General features: G+C 35.8%; 2 protein-coding genes across 3 annotated transcripts; one reads left to right on the top strand and one right to left on the bottom strand.

Moving 5' to 3' along the window:
* The first annotated feature begins 1225 nt into the window (after positions 1 to 1225).
* LOC131153126 (lysine-rich arabinogalactan protein 19) lies at positions 1226 to 2717 on the top strand. Its single transcript, XM_058105202.1, has 2 exons — positions 1226 to 2080; positions 2503 to 2717. Exons 1-2 carry the CDS (start codon positions 1241 to 1243, stop codon positions 2599 to 2601), a joined length of 939 nt encoding a protein of 312 aa, XP_057961185.1. The 5' UTR covers positions 1226 to 1240; the 3' UTR covers positions 2602 to 2717.
* Positions 2332 to 16762, bottom strand: LOC131153127 (uncharacterized). Of its 2 annotated transcripts, none has more exons than XM_058105203.1 (4): positions 16501 to 16762; positions 16260 to 16416; positions 13235 to 13363; positions 2332 to 2981 (listed from the first exon to the last, which is right to left on the bottom strand). In XM_058105203.1, exons 1-4 carry the CDS (start codon positions 16644 to 16646, stop codon positions 2874 to 2876), a joined length of 540 nt encoding a protein of 179 aa, XP_057961186.1. In that variant the 5' UTR covers positions 16647 to 16762; the 3' UTR covers positions 2332 to 2873. The 2 variants fall into 2 exon arrangements, with proteins under 2 accessions (XP_057961186.1, XP_057961187.1); XM_058105204.1 differs by having other exon boundaries at positions 2332 to 2974.
* Positions 16763 to 18701: the final 1939 nt, after the last annotated feature.

Raw genomic sequence — 18701 nt, 5'->3', positions numbered from 1 at the left:
ATCTCTTTGAATAAAGCAATTAGCGATTAGACTAAATCAATAATGCACAATAAATTTGAATCTAATTTACTTCATGTAGTAAAGCTATAGGTTGCAAATAAGTATTTTAAAACAAGTAAAACAAAGTAATGACTCAAAATGTTTACTCTGAAGAAATGTATAGAATATATATTCACTTGCAATTAACATAAACACCATTAGATTATTGTTAGCTTTAGCTTCCATGCAGATATTATTTATGCACTAAATGGATGTTAAAACAAGTTTTTAAAAATATTTTTATGGGGATTTAATGGAGATATATATGCACAAAAGGAGAAAGACTTTATAGTTGAAGGACAAGAAGACAAAGTGTAGGTTAATTAAATCTTTATATGGCCTAGAACAAGCACTGAAATAATAGCATAAGAAGTTTGATATGGTAATATTGAACTATGATTTTACATTAACAAATATAATAAATGCTTGAATTTTAAAAAGAAAATGATATTTTGTATTGCTTTGTTTATATGCAGATGATATTGTTACTTTTGGAAGTAGTTTAAAAAAAAAAAGTGAAATCTTCTGTGTAAAGGCTTTGATGAGAAATATTTAGGATGGGTTCATTTGATCTTAGATGTGCGAGTGAATAGATCTTCAAAAGAAAAAAAAAATACTATATCAATCAAATTCATTAAGGAAAATGTCAAAGAAGTGTAATATTATAATGTCAAACTAGTTAAACTCAATGTGCCTCTAGTATTTGCCTCATTCAATTAGTAGAATCTTGCCCCATTACGACAATTTCCCATTTTTAATATTTTTATAACGCGCACAAAATCCCACCGCTGCTTATTTAGTGTAGTCCTGGTGTGAAGAGATGAAATTTTCCTGCCAACTGAAGTGAATGCAACATTGTATTGGCAAAGAACAGGCAAGGCCATTGAGAAGTCAATCCTTTAGACTTAAAAAAAATTGAGAGACAATCAAACACTTAAAGTCTAAACAGGGACAATCAAACAACAAAACAAAGCTCTCATTATTAAATAAAGGACTCCAACCTTGCGGGCCATCTTATGATTTGTGAAGCTGAAACCACACCAACTGTTCCATCTAGACAAAGCTCCTGCCCAGATAGCCTAGTCATATTAGAAGATATGTACCATTCACTTGATCACTACATCTCTCCCTCCACCATTCCCCAAAACGTTTTTCACTTCCCAGTGTTTCCTCTCTCCCTATATTTATATATGATACACCAATGCTACCTACCCATTCATTACCACCCACCACAAAAATGGCTTCCATTTTGTGGGCTTCCATTTTAGTCTGCCTTTGTTTTTTACCGGTTATCGCCAATGCTCAAGCACCGGCAACCTCATCATCGATTTTGCCCATCCCATTGCCGCCTGCTCCACCAACTGCAACAACACCACCACCTACAGTCGCACAAACAACCCCTCCCCCAGCCGTTCCTCTGACACCGCCGTCTCCTAAAGTTTCACCATCTTCGAGCCCCACAGTCCCACCCCCGCAAAATCCACCACCACAACCACCTGTCTCTTCTCCACAACCACCAGTGGCGCAACCACCCCCCATTCCTGCACCTAAATTGCCGCCAGCTACACCACCTCCAGCCGCCACTCCAAAACTGCCACCAACTTCCCCACCACCAGTTGCTACACCACAACTGCCACCTACTCTACCACCACCAGTTGCTACACCACAATTGCCACCAGCTCTACCACCACCACAGGTACCCCCAGCTCCAGCCAAAGCCCCTCCTGCACCAGCCCCTGCAATTGAGACACCAGCACCAGCACCAGTCAAGGAAGCACCAGTACCAGCACCATCACCTCCCCCATCAGCACCACCAGCACCAGTGCCAGCACCCATTGAGCCACCAGCCCCACCACCAGCATTTGTGCCATCGCCTACGCCAGCTCCCACAAAACACAAGAAGAAAAGGAGGCACAGGCACAAGCACAAGCACAAGAAGCATCATGCTCCAGCACCAGCACCAACTGTCAAATCCCCAAGTCCCCCAGCCCCACCTACAGACTCATCAGATGAACTAGCACCAGCACCAGCACCAGATCAGGTAACGTGTTTAATGAGCTCAAGTGCTTCTTTATTTTCTTATTGTTTTTTATTTTTTGGATCAGCAAAATGAGTGAATTCATAAATTTTGAAGGAAATGTATAATCAGTCATAAACAATGCATCCTGCAGAACAAGATCCCATTTAGAAACACAAATCAGAAGACAGGCAAAAGCTCACAGTGAACACTGCTTCACCCAAAAGCAACAAACCTAATAAAAAGTACCAGCGACCAGAACATACACTGCAAGATGCACCAAAAAAATAAGTAATATAAATTACAAATACTCAAGTTAATTCCACCTGACAAATTACTTCTAACTGCTAAAAGAAATGTTGTACAAGCTGAGTATTCAAATCTTAATGGCGTTATGGTGTCAGAAGATTGTTTTGATGGATCTTTTCTGTTTTTCTTGATTATAGAATGGAGTTGCGCAGCATCATCAGGGAGGAAGAAACGGGATGTGGATAAGGACTGGACTTGCAGCTGTTGTGCTAGCTATTATGGGCTACATTTTCTAGAGGCGTTATTTGATGAGCCAGGATTTCCCAGTTACTCAGGAGAATATTCAAATTTACAGCACAAAATCAATTCAACTATTGAATTATAAAGAGAAATAAATCAAAAATTGACTCAAGATACTGTCTACATTTTTGGAAGCTTTACATTTTTTTTTTCCCAATATACCCGTATGGTTGATATTTAATGAAGGAGAATTTTGAACCACACTCTACATCATAGAATATTCTTAACTCCAAAGAGTCTGCAAAACATTGACCATCAATGCAATATGTCATACTTGATCAGTACTAGAGTCTGGATCAACACCCGCAGTCAAGTTATACTCAACCACAAGGCCAAGGTTATCAACTAATTTGTGATGCTGGAGACAACCTGCACACTGATAAGACACAATCAGTTGTTAACAACGAAAGCAATTTTTTTTATAAAAAAAATATTTAAAATTTAAAATCAATGAACAGCTGGCATTCAGCAATGTAGAGGTGAATATGCCTTAACTGAAAAGATTTCTTCGGACTGAAGATTCATCATGCCAAGTAGAAGTGCACAGCTTCATTCTAGAGAGATTTATGAACTTCACTACTCATCTACTTTTACTGGGTCTAAAGAACTCGTATTCCCAAAAATTTGTCATTTCACAGAATGATTAACTTTGAAATCAACAATTTTCAATTGCTTGTTTGAGACAGAATTGGCACCAAAATAAAATAGGTGCAAGATGACAATGACAGTCACTAGTATTTTTCCTTAATAATTCAAATTATGTAGCGAAATCCAACTTTGTGATTACCAACACATAAAACAGCTTTAGTATAATATCAACCAAAAAATGCTTTTAGGTAGGAGGGCATACAAGGTCATCACCCAATTTTGAGTCTAGAGAAGTTAGAAACAGCTGTAGTCCAGAATAGTCATTTTCCTAGGCACATTTAATGTTCAAGTCTATTAGCTAGTTGTATACATGTTAGCCCAGATAATGAATGGGAGTACGGAATTCCCCTTTCCACTTTAGTAATCAATTCTAACCTTCCATAGCCTCCACCCTGTGTTTCCACGCGAGAGGATCTCTCTTTGCCCCTACATCTCCCTGAAATTTCAACAGTCTATTTCCACTGTGTGCTGCGTCAAATTGGTATTAGAGCAGTTCTTTCCTTGGATTGGTTTGTGTTGCTTGCTCTTCGCGGCTTCATTTGGCATTGTTAAACTCCTATGCCCTTAATATGTCCTATTTTTCATAATTCCTCTTCTCTTTTCAAACCAAGTCTTTTGGTTTTGTTTCTAAGATTTATCAGATGTTGTTTTATTCAAGTGTTTCAATCATTAAGTATGGCTGCCCACCCATATTTCAAAGATAAATTATTCCAACTGTCAAGGAATGCCACTAGAATGAAGACCTTGGTTGATAAAATAGTAGTATGAAGGTAGCAACCTCTAAAGAAGAGCAAATGATAGATTGTGAAAATAATCAGATGAAAGATGATTGGCTGCGGAAGACTTATTTTAGAACAAGATACGCATCAGGAAGAAAGCTTTGTAAGTTAGTAATTTTTTTTTTTTTTTGGGATAACGGAAAATTTATTAGCAAAAAAGGTACAAAGAGAGGAGAACAAGATGTCTTCCAAAGAAACAAAAGAAAAAATATAAACAATTACAAAAAAGCTGCCCTCCAATCCTTTTGCAGATCAAGCAGCAAGGCACCCCAGAAAACCCCAAAAGAATTAGCACAGAAAGAGGCCAGAAACATATATGTATCCCATAATGAACCAGGAGGAAGTTGGTGGTCCTTGAAGATTCTCAAATTCCTCTTGATCCAAAGTGTCCAAAAAGTAGCAAAAACAGCACATCTCCATAAAACACTACCCTTCCTGAATTTACCGAAATCCCCAAACTCACTTCTAGGGAATCCCTCTATCGATAGTCATTTTTTGACCAAACAAATATTAATCCAGCCGAAGAAATTAAAATTTGGGACAAAAATAAAGAAAAAGAAAATTTTCACATGGTGGTCAACTAGCTACTTATGGGCAGTTGACTAGTCCCCTTCTTTCCCCCCTTTTTTTGCGCATAGGTGAAATCTTTTGGCACCATTCGTAGACGGTCGACTGGTCTCCTAGGGCAATCAACCATCCCAGTGCAAATTTAAATTTTGAATTCTTTTCTTCTTATTGGTTAGTCATTTTGGTTGTGCCATGTGCTCGGCTGTTGCCACGTGCTGGGCAGTGAGGAGGATGTTGGTAGTTACTTTGGTTTGAATTTGAATTTTTAAAATTCAAAATTGTTTCCCTCCATTTAGGTCATTTTGTGGCATGCCTACAGAGGGGAAAGAGGGGAGAATTTCATAAACTTAAAAGTATTTTCATGCATGCTTGGAGAAGACTTCTCATTCTTAAATTTCCATCATTTCTCCCATATTTTTTTATACTTCCATATATTCCATCCTTTCATAGTCCTCTTGAGTGAGAGTTCTTCCCCTCTGATCTACATTGAAAAGCAATCTTCAGGTTAGTCTTACATCTTACATTTTGTGTTCATTAACATGTCATTTTGGCATTATTGCATATTTGAGAATGTGAGTTGGTATTATTAATTTTGAAAGATTCCTACGTATGCATATTGATTGTGAGTGATAACATGTCATCTAGGATTAGTTTAGAGTAGGATTGTGTTCTGGGTTCAACAAAAATTGCACGAAATTTGAATGTAGTTGAGCATTCATGCAGGCAGTTGACTGCTCCTGGCTAGAATTTGGAAGATTCATTTTTCTGCACTTTCCTTTGATTTCTTGAAATGCTGCCATGTTTATATATTATATGATGAGAATGGTCGAGTGCCCTGGTAAAGATTGGTGTCAGTTTTATGACTTTTCCTCTTTAAAAAGTCAAAAATTATCATCTACGAGCTCTATGGTTTTTCAACTTCAAAAAGTCAAAAATTGTTTTTGGAGAATTTCCCTTCTCAATGAAGTATCCATAATGTGGTCGTTGGATAGATTAAAAAGCCTCTTTTCTAAAAATAAAAGGAAAAATGACAAGTTATGTTTTATGGTTTTCCTCTCAAAGAAACCAAAAAGTTCTCTTTAGAAAGTTTACCTTTTTAATGAACTATCCATGATGCAACTATTGGGTAGATTAAAAAGCCTCTTTTCTATAAAGCAAAATCAGGGGTTCAAGTTGAGTTTTATTGTTTTCCTTCCAAAGAAACCAAAGCATTCAAAGTTCAAGGATTTTCTTGAATAAACCCAAAAATGTTTTTAAATTACAGTTTGAAAATATTTCTAGGAACTATAGATGACTTGATCCTCTTCAGAAGATACATAGGCAGTCTACTTTGTAGATCCAGTCATATCAACCAAAAAACCAAAAGTCTCTTCTCTTTCTTCTTCTCTTTATTTTAAAATTATGCATGAATGTATGTTCGTTTTGAAGAGGCACAAAATAGTGGCATCTCCATAAGATTAACTCCTATGGACCTTACAAAAGCCTTTTCGAAAGGAGTTAAGAGTATGGAAGTTTTCTATAAAAAACAAAAAAGGGAATAGAAAGTTGCAGCAGGCAGTTGACCAACCTCTGCAGAAGGACGACCAGCCATTGCTGCGACTTGTATTCCATGTTCTAAATGGTCATTTTTTAGAAATTTACCTTCCCAAAAGGGAGATACACACACAAGGTGAGTACAGTAACCATTCATAGAATGGGAGCTAGAGGGTGCTAGTTCTTTGAATTTCATAAAAAAGGAATTGAAGAAATTACCTTCCTTAATTCACAATGGTACTCCTGAACCTAAATCTCTTTTCAAAGAGGTTTTCCTTTATTTACCTTTTCAAACTAAAATAAAGTGGCAACTCTGTTTTGTTAAAAAAAAAAAGGTAAGTTTGATAACCAATGGTTTGTAACTCTATCTTGTTTGATTTTCAAACAGTCACTAAACATGTTAGCAACCAAACGAGCCACTCAAGCCCTGTGTTGACACCCCTCAATCCTCAAGATGTTAATAGAGTTAGTGGTCCATTTTCTTTAATGCATTTTGATGTACAGGTCCATCTTGACTTACTTTCCGTGTTGGATTCAGATATTTTGTTACTTCTTTTTTGATAGAAAAAGAAGATATATTCCAAGAAGAGGAAAGAATGTACAAAGAGGAAAATAAGATCCTCCCATGGAAAGTACAATAGGAGGATAAGAAGTCCTCCAAAGATCAAAAGAAAACAAAGGTAGAGATGAACCCTGCCTTCTAATCCCTAATAAGGCAGCGGTACACATTAAAAAAATCCAAAGGTATGAACCCAAAAAGTGGCCAAGAACACTACTCTACCCCACAACAGATGCAGAGAGTTTGAGCAATCCTTAAAAGCTCTTGCCTTCCTCTCCATCCATAAAGTCCACAAAATAGCAAAAAATGCATTGTGTCATTAAATTTTCTATCCTTACTTGAGCCAAAACCCTGGAATCTCACATGCAGAAAATCACCCACAGCCCGAGGTAGTACACAAGCTTCACCAAAGCAAGGAAAAAGAGTACTTCAGAGATGGGATGCCACCCTATAATGAAGAAAGAGGTGAGCATTCCTTTCATAAGACCGCAGCATAACACACGCATATCAGGGCAAACTGGATGAGGACCTTATAAAGCCTTCTGACCAGTACCAAATTGTCCTGTCTAGAGTCACTGTCTAGTTGACAGTCAAAATCTTGAAAGGAACATTTGCTTTCCAAATGATGTGGGTCTGAGGGAAGATAATTTGGAGCAGAGATTTAAGTAGGCAACAGAAGAAAGATTTAGTGAAAAAGGTCTGACGAATCACACTCCCAACCCCTCTCATCTCTACCCATTGAACAGAACAAAATGATCCAAAGCATTAAGCAATATGCTAAGCTCATCAATATTTCTTTCATTGAGATACCTGGAGATATGGGAATCCCAGCAAAGAGAGCCTCCCTAGAAAGAAAAAAACAAATGCAATGATAGGTACTTTGTAAAGGACCCTCACCCACCCAAGCATCCTCCTAAAAACCAACCTCTGTTGCCATTCCTTTTGTTACTTCTATTGATCATTATTCAAGAATGGCATTGGTGTTCTCCATGAAAGATCATTCTAAGTTGTTATCTGTTTTCAAACCTTTATGTACTGACATTACAGTCGATTTGGTGCTTAAGATTCGTATTTCGTTATCTGATAATGCCTCACAATAATTTTCTTACCACTGTTAATTATTTTATGGCATTTCAAGGGATCCATCACTATTAATCTTGTGTTTCTACTCCACAACAAAAGGGCATACATAATGCAAGAACCAGCACTCATTGGATGTTCCTCATCCTCTTGTGCTTCAGATGTTTATGCTAAAAATCCATTGGGAATTTGGGATGGTTCTATTCTTATAGCTGGTTATCTCATTAAACGTCAACCTTCTTCATTTCTTTATACTCAAGACTACTTTTTCTATATTATTTCCTTCACAACATCCCTTTTCCTTGGTTTGTGTACATTTGGATGTGCTTGTTATGTCCATAATCTTACCCCAATAACAGGTAAACTTGATCATCCCCTAAATGTTTGCTTTTGAGCTATTCTTGTACCCCAAAGGGGTATTGTTGTTTCAATCTGCCTTTTTATCACCAGGGCAATAATAAAGACGTCAAGAACTTTGAATCATATCTGTACTTCAACATATCAACTTGTGTCATCATCTGTGCCTCTTCCTATTATTCCTTTAGTATCAAAAACAAGTGTGCAGAGACCTCCCATCACTAAAGTTACAGCGTAAGACCCATTAGTCCATGTCTCCACCAGAGGCTACCATGATGATCCATCTCCAGCCAAGTAATCTACTAATCCTACTGAGGTAATATTATTCCTTCCATTAATTCTGCAACTAGTGACCTAGACTTTCATAGAACTCTTTGGAAAGGAATCAGATCCTGTACCTTCTATCCTATTCGAAGATTTATTGGCTATTCAACATTAAGTCCCTCATATCATTACTTTCTTGTCTCTTCATTATCTCTTCAAAAAACTTTGAAAGATGCCATGTTTGAAAAGGGCTGGAGGATGGCAATGGAAGATGGAATGCATGCTCTTCATTTCAACCATACATGGGAGCTTGTACCTCTTCCACTTTGAAAGATAGCCGTTAATTGTTGGTGGGTTTGTCCATTAAATATTTGGCTCATGGATCTATTGAATGACCGAAAGCTAGATAAGGGTTATGCCTAAACTTATGGCATTGATCATGCTGACATCTTTTCTCTGGTTGCCAAGATAACTTCTTTGTGGGTTCTTCTTTCCCTAGTATCTAATTATAATTGGATCTTGACTCAACTTGACGTTAAAATTTTTTTCTTCATGCTAAATTACAGGAGGAAGTTTATATGGAGCAGGCCCGCAGGCCCCCAAGGTCTGTTTCTCAAGGAAAGTCTATTAGGCATGTTTACAAATTATAAAGGCAATATATGGTTTAAAGCAATCTCCTCATGCATGGTTTGGGAAGTTCAGTGGGGTTGTTTTAAAGTTTCTGATGACAGGGTTCTAATCAGATCACTTACAGAATACTGTTATGGATGATGATATAGGTTATAACTTTGAGTTGAAGTTCTTATCACCTCAATTTCACACTAAGAATCTGAGAAAACTGAGACACTTTTTTGGGAATTGAAATGGCTCATCCTCCTGAAGGTATTTGTTTGTCTCAGGTGAATTATGTGATAGATCCCCTTGAAGAAACAGGCTTACTAGGGTGTAAACAATAGATTCTCCAATGGATCCTAATGTGAAGCTAGTAATTGATCAAGGGGTTTGATAACTAATCCTCAATGCCATAGGAAGTCAGTAGGAAAGTGGAATTATTTGAAAGTAACTCAGCTAGGCATCTCGTTTGTTCTTGATACTGTGACCCAATTTATGGATCAGCTTCAGGTTCTTTACAGGTTCCTAAAATTGGGATAATATGCAGGATCAATAAGAGGAATTGTTGGATCCAATGCAAGACCATAAGATTCAATTAACCATATAAAATAACTATGAAGAATGCATCTGTATGCTAATTTTTCATAAATTTCATTAGTATAAACCCAAAAAAGTGGCTAGTAAGTGTTCAATACTAAGAAAATACAAGTAGCCCTTCATGTAACAAAAAGAAGCATTCAAAGTGTAACATTCCTAACTCAATCAAAGCTGCTTACACTGACAATGGACTCAATACTTGCAAAATAATAATAAATTTTTTTATGATAAATAGAATTCCATTAATAAAATGAAACAAAAGTATAATATGTGGAGGACAAGAAATCTTCTAGGAATAAAAAAAACCAACACCAATAATGCAGCCATCTAATCCACTTAAAGGTTAGACAATGAAATCCCCCAAAAAAATCCCAAAAGAATGTGCCCAAGAATATGCGAGAAAGATAACTCTTTTCCATTGTAAGTGGATATACACCACACACAATACCCAAACCTCATAACAAGAAATCACCCACATTTTGAGAGACTGCCCACACTTCACCAAAACAAGAAAAAAAAGAGCATTACCAAATTGGTTTGCCACCCAAAAAGTTGAGTCTCATTAGACTCACATCATGAAAATATCTGGGTTGATAGCTTGATTGACTCTTCTTACTCTAACAAGTCATTCGTATTAATCTCATTAAGTAGATGAAAGCCCTGATCTTAAAAGGAATCTCAGCCTTCCACATGACATGATACAAAGGGGAAAAAAAAAACTAGGGGTAGAAGGTTTCAAAAAAGAAATTTTTATAACTATTAACAACAACTAACGAAACTTTAAGTCCCACTAGGTGGGGTCGACTACATGAGTCCTTTCCCACCAACTTACACAATCATGGGCAATTTCTTTCGACAACTTACAGGCTATTAAATCCTTACTCACTATCTCATTCCAAGTTATTTTAGGTCTACCCCTTCTACTGCCACTACTAGTAACTCACTCCTCACTGATGCATTATTTGGCTAATATTGTAGGTGCCCAAGCCAGCTAAGTTGCCCCTCCTTTATCTTATCTGTAATAAGTACTATGCCTAACCTTCTGCAAATATGTTCATTCTTTAATTTATCTTTTAACGTTGTACCATCCACCTTAGTATTCTCATTTTGGAAACTTTTACTTTTTTGGATATGTTGTTTCTTAGTTGCCCAACATTCTAATCCATATAGCAATAATTTTTTTTTAGTAGTAAAATAAATTCATTAATAGGAAAAAGACGAATTTACATGGGGCAAAGGATAAGAGATCCTCCTCAGAAATAGAAAAAATAAATAAAACAAAATTACAGTAAAGCTCCCCTCCAGCCCTGTTCCTATGCTGATCTGACAATAACAATCCCAAAAAAAACCAAAAGAATGACACAAAAGGAAGCAAGGAAATCAACTCTATCCCAAATAGCTTTGCCATTAAAAATCCTAGCATTCTTTTCAGTCCAAAGAGTTAAAAAGAGAGGAGGACACCGCATCTCAATAAGGCCAGCTCTTTCTTACTTCTCCCGAAGCCTCTGTAATGCACCATCAAGTTTGTTTCAAATTTCTAGGAGAGCCCCACAACTTCACCAGAAACTAAAAACAAAAGGACCCAAACCTGCTTAGCCACCTGACAATGGGGGAACAAGTGGTCGGGCAGCTTCATACGACTCATAGCACGCGAAGCACATTCCAGACTAATAGCTTTATTTGGTCTCCTCATTTGCATCAAATCATTTGTTATGTCGGTAAAGGACCAAAGTCCACATGAAAGCTCTGATTTTGAAAGGAACCTTTGCTTTCTGAATGAAATTATTCAAGGGGAAGGAACAAGGACTTGAGGATTTCATGAGCTGAGAGAAGAAGAATTTTGTGGAGAAAGAAATAGAGGAATCCCCTAGCCAAATCCTTGAGTCATCTCTCACTTAGGGGAAGAATGTATCCAACACTCTCAACAAAATAGTAAAGTCAACAAAATTTTAACACAAATTTAGTCAACAAACAAATAAAAAACATGAACACCTTTTTTTTTTTTTTTTTTTAGTGTTAGCAAACAAAATCCAAACTTCACAAGCTAGCTTCTCAAAAATTTATCTCAGCATTCAAGCCACCATTTGTCGCATTAGTATCACTGTGATCACCATCCATGACTTCATCAAACCAATCATTAAAATCAGTAAATCACCATCAACATTGTCATTATTATAATCTTTATGTCAACTAGAACATTGATGTTTGAAGTTTGCACCACTTAATAAACATCAATGAAATATAAATAATTTTTTGAGGCCATAATTTTTTGTTAATTAAAATAAGCCAAACAACTTCTGCTATTCTGTATAGGATCAGGATTGTCTAAGCAAAGTAGGATTATAGGATTGTACAATCTGGATAACAATTTTAACAACCATGATTAGATTGTTATCCACATTCTGAGTGGTTTGAAAAAAACACGAAGACTTAGTTTATTATAAAAACCCCATAATCATATGCAGATTGCTAGTTTGTTAGATTCAAATTGGGCAGGTTCATCTTGTTCTCTCCTTGGAGGGCATCTTGTTCAACTTTCCTTGTACCACGTCTAATCTCTGTTAATATATTTTTCTTACCCAAAAAAATTAGGCAGGTTCATCCTCTGATAGAAGACCAATGCCATACAGCTTTGGCAGTGAATTTAGTTTCATTAGAAAGCAAGAAAGAGACAGCTTGATATAGTCTGGAAAGTGGAGTGTGGGGGAATAACTCATATACAAATGAACTTAAGCTGCTGAAGCATCTCTTGCAAGAACTTAGCTTCTGATCCAGAGTTTTATGAGCACACAAAACATATTATAGTTGACTATTACATTTGAGGGAGAAAAGCTCAAGTGGAGATATATGTACTCCTTGGACTATTTTATATTTATATTCCTGCTTGAGGGGGAGTGTTATGAATAAGTCACAAGGAGAATTTATTGATGCTTTTCTCTATCCTTTTTCACGTTCATCTATACTCTCTATGACAAGGAAAGAGAGGATTAAATATTAACTAAAGAAAGAAAGAAAAAGTATGCCAGTGATTGCTTCCAATTTATTGTAATCCTACATGTTAAAGATTATTTCAGTATTTTAGCAATTATTATTAAGTATGTTGCTAGCATATTAATTAGTGAAACTTAGCAAGGGTATCATGATCATTAGGATGCATTTGATTTGTATTATAAATAGAAGGAGAGACCTATCTTCAAGTTAGGTCATTCATTTAATTAAAATCTCAACACTACATACTAGTATAAATATCCATGGAACATTTTTCTGGGGGATATGACAAACATCACGACTAGATGAACTTGGAGACCCCAAGCCTTAGCCAATCCAACCAAAGTTTGGAATCAGGTAATGCCAAGGAGGCTCCAACCAATGATAAATGCTTCCAGAGGCATAAGCCTAATGGTTTTTTTCAAAATTTGATAAGAAGAAACCTCATGATCTTCTATTTGTTTTTTTTTTTTTTCTTTTTTTTTTTGCTAGGCATAGATTTTCTTTTTCTAAGCCATCCTATGAATGCAGAAACAATAAGTTACAATCGTCAACAGACAATTCAAACTTTTAATGGCTCTGGCACCATGAAGAAAAATGCCAAAAGAAATTCAAAGTAAAAGTGTCACCAAGATGAATGGTTACCTGCACAAAAACAGTTCCCCGTTCATAGGCTAATCGATTGATGACCTTTTGTGTTCTTTCACCGCATACATTACATGTAAATTGAACAATCAAACTTCTCCTTGGGAGTCCTATATCAGTAGTTGCTTCCTGCACAGAAAACTAGCGAATTACCACAGGTTCAACAGGAATGATAATTCAAAACAGCTACAAAAGAATAAAGCCTGTTGCTCCCCCATCTAATATGATCAACAACTTAAGGAAACTTGTACATTCTCAATACAATCAGACAAATATGCACATACTCCCACACCCAATAACAAGCATGACACAGACCCCACACCTTGTAACAATCACACTTCTCAGAAAAAATTGACCATTTTGACAAAATTTTCTGAAGTTATCTCAAGAATTTTGGAACTGTTTCAAACATTTTACCAAACGAAGGAAGCCTATCCACAATCACAGAATGAGAGTACATCCTTTCTTATGGTGCATGTCTTTTTCATGTTCCAAGTGCAAAAATCCATTGCTGAATTACTTCCTATTTATTTCAAATTTTTCAAATGAGTTTTGGATATCCATATTAGTTGGAATTTCAAATAATTCCCAAAATCCAGAATTTATTACAGTAAGGACTGACTTAGAACTGCTTCCTTAATTTTCAAGGAGTATCCTCTATCTACATATTAAAATGATCATATACAGCCTCTTGACCTCCAATTCTCCAATTGAGTTTTTTTTTTTCCCTAAAATTTATGTAAGCATCTAAGAAATAAAAATGGAGGCCACCTATTTTTCTAGCTGGGGTGAACAAGATATCTCTAAGTTACAATTCCTTCCTCCAATATATCAGTTCCATAATGGCTATTAATTCTATTTGTTTAGAACTTCATAAGTTCACTGTTTTTCATATACATCCATTATGGGTTCCTCAAATGTATGCAAATGAGATATGTGTTTGTGCAACTATCGTAAACTATCCATGAGAGAGTTGGATGTAGGTGTGGTTTGGCACATTTGAAATCTATGGTGTAATATTAAAAGAAAACTCAAATTTTGTGATTTTTTAAAGCTGTCATTTTCTCTAGAGAATTGTCGTTTTTTTATTACATTTGATGGCCACCAAACAGCCTTTTAAGCATGATTAAAAAATGATATCAAATAGCAACTAGATTCTGCCATCCAAAAAATGTCTTAATTGCACAAATGAGGACTCCCCAACCAAGTTTCTCTCACATTATCGCTTAATCCATTTAAACTCCCACCCACCTAATCCATCCCTTAACTTCTTGCACTCATCAACATTCTCTAAGTGTGTTTGAAACATGGTTGGAATTGGGTGGGCCAACCTGAGACCTGTACCAACTCAAACCAGGTTGGGCTTAAGCTAAGGTGTCATGCCACCCATGTGTGTGAACGAGGGAGTTGTTATATTTGACATGAATTTTTAGAAGAATTCATTAATAGAATAAAAATATACATCTAGGAGAATCAGACATCTACTTAACAAAGTCTGGAAAATCCAGAAAAAAACATAAAGGAACAACCTACAAACTGAAGAACAAAAGAGAAAAAAACCATCACGAACTAGCACTCCAACACATAACATCAATTGTGCCGAATATCATAAAAGCTCACCCCCTTAAAAATCCTTTGTCCCACACACAAAAGAGAGGCTAAATAATGTATCTTTTCCCAAACCAGCACCTGAGCCAACCTCTTCCCTAGAAAAATGTGCGTGTTACACTCCATCCACAATCCCAAAAAAACTGGGAAAAAAGCACATTTTCAAAGCGCTGCCCCTTCCTTTTTCCTACCAAATCTAGCAAAAGTCACTAAAGCTCCTAAACCCAATATAATGGAAACATAGTTTTGATTGCAAAATTACCTGAACTCAACCTAAATCCAACCTAACCTCATGCAACCCAATGAAATAATGAGCAGTGGTGAAGCTTCAGTTGAAGAAATGGAATTGAAGGATGAAGACATGGGCTTAAGCTTCTATTTTATTAGGTTAAGCTTGGGCTGACCGCTAACCCAGCCAACACAACCAAGATGCAGCCCCTGATTTGCAAGGATTTATTATTGGGAGAAGCACAGTGACCATAGAGAGCCTTTAATATAAGAATCATAAAAAAAATGTTTCTGCAGAAAGAAAACAGAAGAGCAAAGGCAAGAGTGTTGAATTCAGTTGTCAGCTTTTGCAATTTCCCTTTTTTTTTTTGGTTTATGCACTCCTTTCCCCATGGATTAATAAATCCCCATCACTCTCAAAACTGCCAATCGTTATCATGGCATCAGTAGGCGCATTTTCTGTTTTGTATTTTACTGTCAGCACTAAAACAGCCACTATTGCTACACATGCATAGTATTATAGTAAGTGCCTGTTTACTAGTTTATAACAAGTCTAATCATATATTCTGTAATCACTAATTTAACATTGCAAATAATCCTCAAAAAGGGTAATGTGCCTCAGATTAGTTTGGGAAGCCAAAAAATCCAGCAAACTGTCCCTAACGAAATAGTAGCAAAGACAGATCCAATTTTCAATTTCCATAACAAGATGATAAAATTTATTGAAAAAATCAACTAGGAGATCTCTTACTTTCAAATACCCAGTCCAATTCTGTGGTTTTTCTTATTTATAAGTTTTATATTAATTTTCCTATCAAAAATAAATTTTTTATTTTAATTAACAGGTTTAGAAATGCACATAGGACAATGAGAGAGAGAGAGAGAGAGAGAGAGAGAGAGAGAGAGAGAGAGAGAGAGAGAGAGAGAGAGAGGCATTAAGAACACAGAATACATTGATAAACTGCAAATAAATAGTCACTAAACAAGAAGAAAGAGTGAACTGCAAGAAATTAAGGCAAAGCATATCAACAAGAGGCAACAATAAGTCAAAAGATAGCATTAAGAACACAAAATACATTGACAAACTGCAAATAAATAGTCTTATAACAAGAAGAGAGAGTGAATTGCAAGAAATTAAGGCAAAGCATATCAACAAGAGGCAACAATAAGTCAAAGGAGTCCCTTTTACCCGCGGAGAAGATGACGAGGAAGGCTCTGATTCGGGGTTCGCATTAGGACTACCATCCTCCAAACTCGAAACTGCCGATACACGCTTTCTTGATACTGATGTTGTATGAGAAATCCTCAATCCGCGCCAAATTAGCGTCCCATTATCACAGCAAAGCCTGAACGAGGAAGAGAAGTTTATTTTAAAAAAGGCCAGAAGAAGAAGAAGAAGAAGAAGAAACTGCGAAAGGGTATTAGGCGACCTGGGGAGCCTGGCGTGAGGGTTGTTTTTGGGAGCCGAAATAGATCTTAAGAAGCTGTTAAATGGCGAAAAGGCAGTGGGTCTACGAGCTTTGAACACTGGGGAGGAGAAGGGAGAAGATACAGTGTTTGGGGCAGTGGAAGCCATTGCTAATCACTGGAACAGTGTATACTTTTGAAAATAAGTAAATAAATAAGAAGTGGAAGAGCTCTCAGCTGGCTGTGGACCGGCACGGATGAGCAAGACCGCATGAGGATTGCAGATGACGTCATTTTAATCAAATAAAAGCATATAAATGGTATGGTTGGTTGTTTTCTATTCTTTGTTTTGTTTTCGCCTAGTACATTATAAAAATATAAAAATATGTTTGTTTATATAATCAAATTTTATTTTTGTTATTGCTTTTCATTTTTTTTTAAATGAAAATAAAAATTTTATGATTTTCAATTATTTTGACAATTTATTGTCAAAAATTTTAAAATTTTATAAAAAAATAAAAAAATAAAAAATAATTAAAATATATTTTTAATGTCTCAATATCCATGTACAATAAAATTTTTATTGTAAAATGAAGTTTGAAAATACAATAATTAAGTTAAATAATTATGATAGCTTTAATATTTATTATAGTATTTTTAGTTTGTATTATTTTTCACTTTTTTAATCATATTTTTAAAAATATTATTTGATTTACAAAATAAAATGCGCATTTTTTTAAAATAAAAGTTTAATTTATTTTAACTTTGCAAATAATAATCAATCATGTTGTTGATTTCTAATTTTTAGTTTCGATTTCTAGTTTTTAGTTTTTGTTTCCAATTTTTGTTTTCATAATTTTTGACAAAAGTATCAAACAACCCTGTCAGTTCGGTGTAGAGTCCAGAGGGGGGGGGGGGGAGTGAATGGACTCTTTCATGTATTTTCGTTTTTCTCTACAAAATAATAATTTTGGTAAGATGAAAACAATTATATCACAATATAAAATACAAAAAATTCATGCACAAGGTATAAACTATGGAGTATAGGAAGAGAAAGCTCAACATCGATATTTTGACGTGGTTCAGCATCAAGCATATGTCCACGCCTTGAGACCAACTCAAGGATTTCACAATCCACTAACAAACTCCTTTACTAGCGAAGAAGTCTTACAACGAGAGAACATTCACCAAGAGCCTTCGCACGGGAACAAATCCCACCGCTCACCAAGAGTCGCAACGTTCACCAAGAAGCCTTGCAACTCGGTTCACCAAGAACCTTTACCCATTGGTTCACAAAGAACCTTTTACAAGAAGAAGATGAATTATAAAATGAAGCTCCTCATATTAGTTGATATTAATTACAAAACAATCCTCACACTATTCTCTCAAGGAAGTGAATTGAACAAGATTAGAGAGCAAGAGAGAAATTGAGCACTTGTTAATATGAACTAAAATGCAAAGCGCTTAGGATTGATGTTTAAGATATGTTTTTCACTAAAAACTTGTAAACACTCAAAAACTTATTTAAACAAGTCTATGAAGTTGTATTTATAGTTAAAGAGTCAAGCTAACCGTTATCTAACAGTTGGAAGTGAATCGCATTTGATTGGCTCAAGAACTAACTGTTTTCTAGCAGTTGGTGTTTAGGTCTTGATTTTAATCATCGATGAAATGCACTCAAATGTCAACGAGTCACCCTCAGTCATCAACAAATTACCCCTTTTCATCGATGAGTCACTTGGGCTAAAAACTCGTTTGGCCACTGGAAAAATTCGTTGACAAGTCAAAGCCTATTTGTCGACGAGTCCACCCAATTCGTCGACGAATCATACCTTGTTGTCAACGATTCGAGTGCGAAGAAACTCAATTAGACTACTAAATTAACTAGTCGACGAATGTACCCTATTAGTTGACTAATGCCTTGTTTTTTTCATACTAAAAAGCCTTTTAATGTCTTAGCCCATTCTTGGACAAAAGTATATGAAAGATATTTAGTAAGTGAAGATTAATACTTGTCCAAATGAGTTTCCCTTTGAATATAAGATATCTTATTTATGAAAACTCATTTGAAAGCTCATTTTGATATCTTATATGTTACTATGTCCTTTATAAAAATATATTTGAATTTCTTGAGGCTTTAGGACATAAAATTCGTCTTGACGCAACTGGGACCAAGAATTTAAAAGTTTGCAAAACTAAGATGTTGAAAACTTGTCCCTTATGA

The sequence above is a fragment of the Malania oleifera genome, chromosome 4 (assembly GCF_029873635.1).
Source record: "Malania oleifera isolate guangnan ecotype guangnan chromosome 4, ASM2987363v1, whole genome shotgun sequence".
Taxonomy (NCBI): Eukaryota; Viridiplantae; Streptophyta; class Magnoliopsida; order Santalales; family Ximeniaceae; genus Malania; species Malania oleifera.
The sequence above is the reverse complement of the archived record's forward strand: the minus strand, read 5'-3'. Positions and strand labels throughout refer to the sequence as shown.

Bases quoted from the DNA above. Each gene is read 5' to 3' on its own strand.
- LOC131153126 (XM_058105202.1), top strand. From the start codon at position 1,241: ATGCTACCTACCCATTCATTACCACCCACCACAAAAATGGCTTCCATT. The intron at 2,081-2,502 runs GTAACGTGTTTA...TCTTGATTATAG, and splicing joins CAGCACCAGCACCAGATCAG to AATGGAGTTGCGCAGCATCA.
- LOC131153127 (XM_058105203.1), bottom strand. From the start codon at position 16,646: ATGGCTTCCACTGCCCCAAACACTGTATCTTCTCCCTTCTCCTCCCCA. The intron at 16,417-16,500 runs GTCGCCTAATAC...TTCCTCGTTCAG, and splicing joins CCTCACGCCAGGCTCCCCAG to GCTTTGCTGTGATAATGGGA. The intron at 2,982-13,234 runs GTAACCATTCAT...GTGTCTTATCAG, and splicing joins GGGGAACTGTTTTTGTGCAG to TGTGCAGGTTGTCTCCAGCA.